We start from the raw sequence: 8,139 nt of genomic DNA on the forward strand, positions 1-8,139 counted from the left end.
GTGTTCGTCATGATCCGGCCCCGCGGCGGGGATTTCCTCTACTCGGACCGGGAGGTGGAGGTGATGAAGGCCGACATCCGCCTGGCCAAGCTGCACGGCGCTGACGGGCTCGTGTTCGGGGCCCTCACCGAGGACGGGCGCATCGACACCGAGCTCTGCACGGCGCTGCTGGGTGAGGGCGAGCTCTGCCAGGCCGAGCTCTGTGCCTGGCGGGGCTGTGGTGCTGCTCCAGCTGGGGCCGTAGAAATGTACTGAGAGCTTCGGTCTGTGCATCGTGTCTGCGGTCTTGCCATCTCTTTCCACCGTGTTCGGTTTCGTGTCCTGCCTTAGCTGTGAGACATTGAGCACTTTAGAAACTTTGCAGGCCGAGGGCCGCAGCCCCATGTCATTCACACAGAGTTTGGGGCCACCTGGGACATAATAGCGAAGTGTAGGAAGGCTTAGGTGAGCTGCTTTGACCTGTTGAATTGTCTCTCTCGTTTTCTTTGTCCTTTGTTCTTTTCCTTATGTCCTTGCTGCAGGTGTCTAGGATATGTATCTCCTGGACTTTGGCCTTGTGTGTAGCTGGCAATTCATCTTCATTTTCCTCTCTTAACACACACAGGGAGAAAAGGTTACAAGAGAGAGGTGTGAACGCATGAGAAGCTGCAGTGGGAGGCTGTTAGCCCAGACCACAAACGTGCAGAAGGAAATTCTTTTTCTTGCTGCATGTTTTTTGGGAGCTACAGCCAAAGCTAAAGAGGCCTGGGCCTTTCCCTGGTGATATGCTACTGATATGAAGGGGAATGTGCTGTAAGGAGTGCAGCAAAGGACAAGGGTCTTGCCAGGACTTAGCAGGGAGCAGGCAGATATCTTTTTGTAGAAATAAATTAGCTTTGCTCAGTAAGTAGAGGACCTCTGGTGTGGTCTGAGAGCAGAAATTGTAGGTAGTGAAAGAAATCACAAAAATCAGCTCCCCTGCTTCCAAAGAGCAATGGTCTTGGCCTTTCCCCAGGTAGATGATACAACTTCCCTGCTTCCTTCCTGCCAAGAAAGTCATCTGTGATGGGAATGAGGGTTCTGCATGTCCCAGATAGGATGGGGGATTTTGGTGTTGCCCATAAAACCGAAAGTTTGTTGCTTTCTCAAAGGGCAGAAGAACTCTTCTCCACAAAAAAGCCTGGATGAGCAGCATTGTTCCCAGCAAGAATGGGGACTCTCTGAGCTCCCCAGAAATGGCTTGAGAAGCCTTTGCCCTCCTCTGTGTCCTGTGTGTTTCTGGTTGTAGCACAAGGGACTCTGTTCCAGCCCTGGCTGACCACATGTGTTCTTTTGCAGCTGTGTGCCGTCCCCTGCCCGTCACGTTTCACCGCGGTGAGTCTGCCGGGGCAGCAGCCCTGGGCAGGGGCCACTCTGTGTGTGTGTGTCCCACTGCTGGGGGAGGGAGGGGCTGGGAGGGAGCTGAGCTTGGTCTTCTTTGGAGAGGGAGAGCTCTGCAGGCTGTGCTGTTCCCCACAAGAGAAAAGGTCCAGGGGGCTCAGGTTTGGGAGCTGTCTCATTGCCCTGTGAGAGAGGAGGTGTCTGAGGAGCTGAGTATGCCCTGGCACTGCTGCCCGGGGAGTGTTACAGTCAGGAGCTGTGAACCCAGGCCGTGAGCAGCACCCTTCCTATCTCTGCCTTTGGGGGAGCTGGCTGAGGGACAGGGCTTGAGCACAATGAACTGAGTGATTTCTGAGCTGCTGTTCTGGTCCTCAGCATTTGACATGGTGCATGACCCTCTGGTGGCACTGGAGACACTGATTTCCCTGGGCTTTGAGCGGGTGCTGACGAGTGGCTGTGACAGCTCAGCACTGGAAGGATTGTCCTTGATTAAGAGGCTTGCAGAACAGGTGAGTGCTTGCTGTGCTCTGCTGGGTTACTGTGGCTGCTCCCTGGCACTGCCTGCAGTCAGCTGCTTTAGGGTATCCCTCATTTCTGAGAGGCAATTCTGTCAAGGAGTGCTTGCCTTCCTTCTCTTGCTTGGCTTTAATCTGTTTCCCCAGGTCCATGTAGGCTGGGCCCTGAAGTCTTCCTCAGCAAAAACTGGTTGGGTTCTTGCTTGCAGATTTGGGGAGGGTGGTGGGAAATGGTTTAAACAGCTGGCATGATGAGGCCACACAAACAGCAGAGTGAGGTCCCTGCTGAGTGTCTCACAGTTCCTTTTAGGAAAGTGCAACAGGTGAGGTACCAAGGGGGCATGGAGAGGTAGGAGGGAATGGTGACAGGTTGTCTTAGCTGTACCTGCAAGTTCTTTTCCACTTTTCATTTTAGAACATGAATAGTACAAAAACCATGGGTGAGAGCACACAAACTGTAAACCATGGTGACATCCATGAGCTTATGGAAGGTGCTGCATGTGAGGTTTCTTTGCTGCCTCACAAACACACATGTGGATGTGGTCCTCAATAATATCACTGACATGTATGTTACTCTTCTTTCAGGCAAAGGGCAGAATTGTGGTGGTGCCAGGTAATGTTTTTTGTCATCTGTACCAGGTCCTGCAATCCTTAGCCTTTCCTTGCTAGCCTCCTTGCCCTGGATTCCTTGCCCTGGAATCCACTTTCTGATCTGGCTTTCTGAGCCAGCTGCCCAGGAGGAGCAGCTCCTGTCCTGGTGTGAGTAAAGGCCATGCAGCCTGCTGGGGAGGGCAGAGCCCTGCTCTGTTGCTCCCTGCAGGATTTGGGGACAGCTCTGGATCTGTGGGAGAGCATGAGCCAAGGCTTCTCCCGTCCCTTTTCACTTGCCCGTGTCTCTGTTGTCCCAAGGGCTGTTTTTTCCCTTCGGTGTATGTGGCTCCTGTCCCTGAGTGGTGAGGTCCCGGGGAATAGTGTCACTGCTCGGTGTGTGACATCGGGCTTGTTCCCACCAGGAGGTGGCATCACGGAGCGCAACCTGCAGAGGATTCTGGAAGGCTCCACTGCTTCTGAGTTTCATTGCTCTGCTCGCTCAGCTCGGGACTCAGGGATGAAGTTCAGGTAACTGATTATTTGTGTTTATTTTCACAGAACTCTGTGAGGGAAAGGCTAATGAATGTGAGCATGCCTTTGTAGAGCTGGCATAATTTCAAACAGCTTCCTGAGTGCTAGCTGTGCTTTTCTGTTTGGGATCATGGTGCCTGATATTCTGCAGTGTATGAATCCAGCAGTGCTCCTCACATGGATGTGAGTTCCATGCAGAACCAGATCCTTGGGGCATTTCTCTTGCTACTGCTGCCCTAGGAGTTCTGAGGGCTCTTGGGAAGGCGGGTTGTGGTGTAGTTGCCTGAGACTTTTAACATAAGTACGAAGGATTTGGCAAGCCAGTGGGATGTGTTTCTGAAAATTGAGTGAGGAATGGGCTATATTTGTCCATAGGTCTGCACTTTTTTGGATTATTGTTATTTCTATTACTGTCCCAGCTTAGGTTTGGGTGACACCATCTTTGGCCAGTACTGAAGCTAGGGGAACTATGGGGGTGTTTTTCTCGGTGGATCTTACTCCTCTGTGTCCCCAGCAGGTCACCACTAATCACTGGTTTTCCTGACAGAAACCCGAACGTTGCCATGGGAGCGTCCTTCTCTGCCCCTGAGTACTCCATAAAGGTGGCAGACGTGGCCAAAGTGAGGACCCTGAACGCCATTGCCAAGAACATTCTGTAGTGGAGGGCCAAGAGCACAGAGACTCCAGGGTGTGCCCTGGCACACAGACTGATGGGCACTGCTTCTGTCCTCAGGCTGCAGAGGATGTGCACTGGGTGATGGAGCCTGACACCTCTTCCCTTGCCTTCCCCTCAAGTCCCTGGCCTGGAAACATATGTTGGCCATTTTAAATAAAAGGACTCATTTCCAGATGTTGCAGCAGCAGCAGATGTTGGGCAGCATTTGGGAGGAAAGGAGATGAGCAAGTAGGGGGACTGAGTTGTATAGCACTGCATGTGATTGTCAAATAAACACTGCAGCTGCCCCCCTCTTGCTGTGCTTTTCTAGAGTTTGTTTGTGTTTTCAGGTAAGACCACGACCCATGTTGCATAGCTGAATTAGGACCCTGCTGTGCCAGAGAATACAGTCACATCCAGAAGGCCAGGGTGGGAAAAACCATGGCTACAGCTGGGAAACAAGGCCAGCTGTGGTCAGCCAGCAGCAAGGTGGGGATTAGCAATGCAGCAGGTGTAAGTGGTGAGAAGCACCTGGCTGATTGGGTGAGGAAGCTATGAGCCATCCTGGGCTGTGGGTCCTCAGTACTCAAGGTGGGGTTGGTGTGTGAGATTTCTTGGGAGGACAAACTGCTTTTTCTAAGAGAGTTTCCAGGTCCTTGTCCCAACATAAACTGCTTGTTTTCCAGACAGTGTTTGGGGAATGTGCTTGGTCATTGCTGCCTAGTCAGGATTGAAGTCTCAGACTCAGCTACTCTGAGTGAAATATTTAAATGGTATCAGAGGGTACATTAGAAGTGTAGAGACTTAGAAGTAAAGCACCTTTGTCCATCCTGCCTGCTCTTCTGTAAAAGATCACAAAGCTGAAGAGAATCCCTTTGACAGCCAAGGTAGTGGACCTCAGGACACAAATGCAGGGTACAGATTTCTCTTCCAATCTTGGCAATAGCTTACAGCCTGTGAGGATGTATGGAAAAAATGTGATACTTGACAAGGTGGCAGCACCTTTGTCACTTAAATAGAATCACATTATTGAAAACCTATCATCAAGACTATGTATTTTCAGTTTAAAGGGTACATCCACCTTTTCACATGGATCCATCGGAGGTATTGGTGTCTCCCAAAACACCTTGGGAACTTAAGTTCTTAACAGAGGAGCTGGGAAGGGAATGACTGCATAGTGCTGGTGTCAGAGCTTGCTTCAGCACTGACAGATATATGGGCTGTAGGAAGAATCCAAACTTGGAAAGATTGATTAAATTTTTGATTATGGTCAATATAGAGAGTTCATAAGAGTTCATGGCTTATATTGAGATTTTATGAGTCATGGTCGTGATTATGATACTGGTAGCTCTGTTAAGATTGGGCTACCAGTATCATAATAATGATAATTAAGGTGAGAATATTCTGCTGACCAAGCTGCCTCATGTTTTTGAACATGGGGTAAGAACATGATAAGGCAGAGAAACTCTTCAGAGAAGATAAGAGCAGTGAAGGCTGGAGCAATTTGGCTGATTGCCTGGCAGAGACCTCTGGATCAGACCCTGTGTGAAACAGGCATTAATCAATACCTAGTTTTGAAAAGCTATAACATGCTGTATAACAGATGGATAAAGACAGGGGAGCACAGGGAGACGATGGTATTGCTGGCCAAAGAGGTGCTACTTAATTACCTTGGTCCCAGTGAATGTTTTCTAGGTATTTTAGTGGAGGAAGATTTAGGGAAGGAGCTGAAGGACAGTAAAGCTTTGTGGGTTTTTAGGAGGAGCATGCCCCAGCTGTGAGGGTAGAGAAAGTGGGTTATGCTTGCTTTGAACATCAGAGAGCGTGGAATCCTATGCTGAGGGCAACACTTCAACTCTGAGTGAGAGACCAAAGCCAGGGTGAGGATGAGCTGTGACCTGTACTAAAAACTGAGATAAGCAATGGGATGGGACATTATGTAGGGAGGTGTCATAAACAAGTGTGCCCCTTGGCAGCAGTGCTCCAAGTGGTTTTAAGCAAGGCCAGAGGACACCTGTGCCAGTGCCAGAAAGAGGAATCACATCAGCAGTCCAGATGGAGAAGGGCTGAGTGACTGCTCCATTCACTCCTTACTCATTGCATCAGTTTACAGCTCTCATGAGCAGTGTATTGGTTCTGGCCCGGAGGACGTAGCACTAGGGATAGTTTTATTTACAAAAACGTGGATTTAATCAGAGAAATTGCTAATAATTAACCACCGAGTTGGACATTGAGCCTTTCTTTGGTATTGATGGTTCCTGAGGAATTACTCATCGTGTCACCTTGACTTATGAGTTATCTTGTAACTCCGTGTACAATGAGACAGCACAATGATTGCAGTCACCCTACTGTCCTCTTTTATCTACTGTTCCTCAAGAGCACACATGATAAAGCAAATCCAGTTCTAGCCTTAGTAGCACTGTCTCCATGTGTTCCTGTCACACCTAGGCCTTCCTAAGCAACAAGGTTCAGTGGCAGTCAGTCTCCTTGGGAGTCATCCTCTTTCTGTCAGATGTTGGTGGTTACCTTAGCATGAAAATTCAAAGTCTCTTTGGGGTTTTGTGGTCAGCCAACTGCCATAACACACACACAGCATGGAAATGTGGGAAACAAAGAAGCAAAAGAAGAAATTTGGAAAATCTTCAGGCTCTGCAGACTGGAAATTAGTAAAAGGAATCTGGATCCTGAAGACTCAGAAAGACCAGTGCAGCATGCAGTGAGCTCAGCTGCCGGACACTGCAGATTCCCAGGCCAGGGGCACTGCTGGTGTCATGGGCCCCCTTGCCGGGGGCACCAGCCACTGTGGGATCAGCCTTTGCTGGACTTTTTGTTGGCATTCAGCAGGCTTCTCACCGGAGAGGTCTGCTGCATCAAAGTAATGTCTTTAGCAGGTCCAGACGAGTTTTTGTCTGTTGGTGTGCGCTGATCAAGGCTATGGTTTCTGAGCAATGGCTGTGGTGTCCTGCAGTGACTCTGTGACTTCCCTGTATCTCCCCTTTGGTCTCTTCCTTGGGTCTTCCTCTCTTCCCTTCTCCTCAGCCTGTGCAGCTTCCCAAGCCCTTTTGGTCACTGCTTTGGTTTGTAGGGTTGTGCAACAGCACCGAGTTAATAAATAACTGTGGGTCATCAAGAGTTTTTTGTCCCAAGACCGCTTGAGGGTGTGGGGGGACTTTTATCCCAAGCATCTGCCCAGGGCTCTCAGTTGGGCAGAGCGAGAGGAAGGAGCTGCAGTTTCTCCTTCCCCAAGCTATGTCAGCAGCCCTGGAGAAGTTCTGCGGCTCTGTCTTCTGGGTGAGTGACTGCATCATCCCCTGTGCCTGTTCTCAGGGTAGGACACCCCTGTGGGGGGAGGGCAGTGGGTTCCAAGGCTCAGCCGGTCCTACCAGTGAGACCCAAGTGCCAGTGGTCAGCAAAGGGTCTGGGGTTTATCCAGGAGAGCCCTGGCACTGAGTGATGTGCACTGCCTTCACAGTGTTCACCAGACAGTGAGGCAAGACGCCTCTCTGACTGAGTTCTGTCCTGTTTCAGCCTTCCTGGGAACACAGGACAGCTTGTATGGATGTCTGGAGAATGATTTGGCTTCAGCTGCTCCTGCTGGCTTGGCTCTAGCAAAGGGTGGCCATCCCTCATTCAGGCAGAGAGATGGGGATGGGGATATCGCTCGGACCTTGGCCGAGTGCTGAAACGCTCAGCCAGGAGGGTGGGTGTTGAAGGGGGGATGCAATGGCGTAGAGCTGGGTGGGCAGGACCTGTAGGAGTGTTTGCTCTTGTCCTGTGTGCCAAGTGAGAGCCAAGCCATCGCATGTGACCTGGTGCTCTGTCCTTGCTGCCCCCAGAATGATTCCTACCTTGCTCGTCCGGATGCCGACCTGCCGGTGTGCTTCCAGCAGACTGTGCTGGTCTGGATCCCCCTTGGCTTCTTCTGGATTTTGGCCCCATGGCAGCTTCTGCCCATGTGCAAATCCAGAGCCAAGAAATCCTCTGTGACCAAGCTCTACATCATCAAACAGGTAGAGTGGAGCTGAGGGGCCACAAATGACAGGCTGGAGGTGTTGGTGGTATGAGTGGAAAGACTTTGTGCTACAGTCAGGTGTGGGAGGGAAGTAGCAATGGGATAGGGAACCATCTAGGACAGAAATGTAAAGAGGAGTCCAGCAGGAGGCATATCTGGGACAGAGGGCATAACAGGGAGGGATTCACTGGGAGGGCGGGCAGAGTGTGTACTGGGGCCTCTCATCTTGTGGGCTGCCATCTTCCAAACTGAAAATGATGGCAGGGCTCCTGTGGAGCTGTGGCACATTCACAGGGTTGAAAGCTGCCCCAGGCCAAGTCAGGGTTGAAAAGGATGTAAGGATGTATTTTATGCCGACCTCTGTTACAGTCTCCCACTGGTTCCAGTGTCCCCAATGGGCTGTCCCTCTCTCCACAGGTGCTGGCTGCTCTGCTGGTGCTGACGGCGGTGGCGGGGCTGGCGCTGGCGTTCGTGGA

General features: G+C 50.9%; 2 protein-coding genes across 2 annotated transcripts in view; both read left to right on the top strand.

Moving 5' to 3' along the window:
• Positions 1-6: 6 nt before the first annotated feature.
• CUTC (cutC copper transporter) lies at positions 7-3,967 on the top strand. Its single transcript, XM_005416434.1, has 6 exons — positions 7-172; positions 1,318-1,353; positions 1,735-1,868; positions 2,460-2,487; positions 2,888-2,993; positions 3,544-3,967. Exons 1-6 carry the CDS (start codon positions 10-12, stop codon positions 3,653-3,655), a joined length of 579 nt encoding a protein of 192 aa, XP_005416491.1. The 5' UTR covers positions 7-9; the 3' UTR covers positions 3,656-3,967.
• Positions 3,968-6,900: 2,933 nt separating this feature from the next.
• The window catches only part of ABCC2 (ATP binding cassette subfamily C member 2), an 18,647-nt gene continuing 17,408 nt past the window's right edge, over positions 6,901-8,139 (top strand). The window contains exons 1-3 of the mRNA XM_031061556.1: positions 6,901-6,942; positions 7,488-7,661; positions 8,081-8,127. Coding sequence (XP_030917416.1) covers positions 6,901-6,942; positions 7,488-7,661; positions 8,081-8,127 — 263 coding nt within the window. The remainder of the gene's footprint in view (positions 6,943-7,487; positions 7,662-8,080; positions 8,128-8,139) is intronic.

Source organism: Geospiza fortis, unplaced genomic scaffold (genome assembly GCF_000277835.1).
Source record: "Geospiza fortis unplaced genomic scaffold, GeoFor_1.0 scaffold130, whole genome shotgun sequence".
NCBI lineage: Eukaryota > Metazoa > Chordata > Aves > Passeriformes > Thraupidae > Geospiza > Geospiza fortis.

Bases quoted from the DNA above. Each gene is read 5' to 3' on its own strand.
- CUTC (XM_005416434.1), top strand. From the start codon at position 10: ATGATCCGGCCCCGCGGCGGGGATTTCCTCTACTCGGACCGGGAGGTG. The intron at 173-1,317 runs GTGAGGGCGAGC...GTTCTTTTGCAG, and splicing joins GCTCTGCACGGCGCTGCTGG to CTGTGTGCCGTCCCCTGCCC. The intron at 2,994-3,543 runs GTAACTGATTAT...TTTTCCTGACAG, and splicing joins GACTCAGGGATGAAGTTCAG to AAACCCGAACGTTGCCATGG.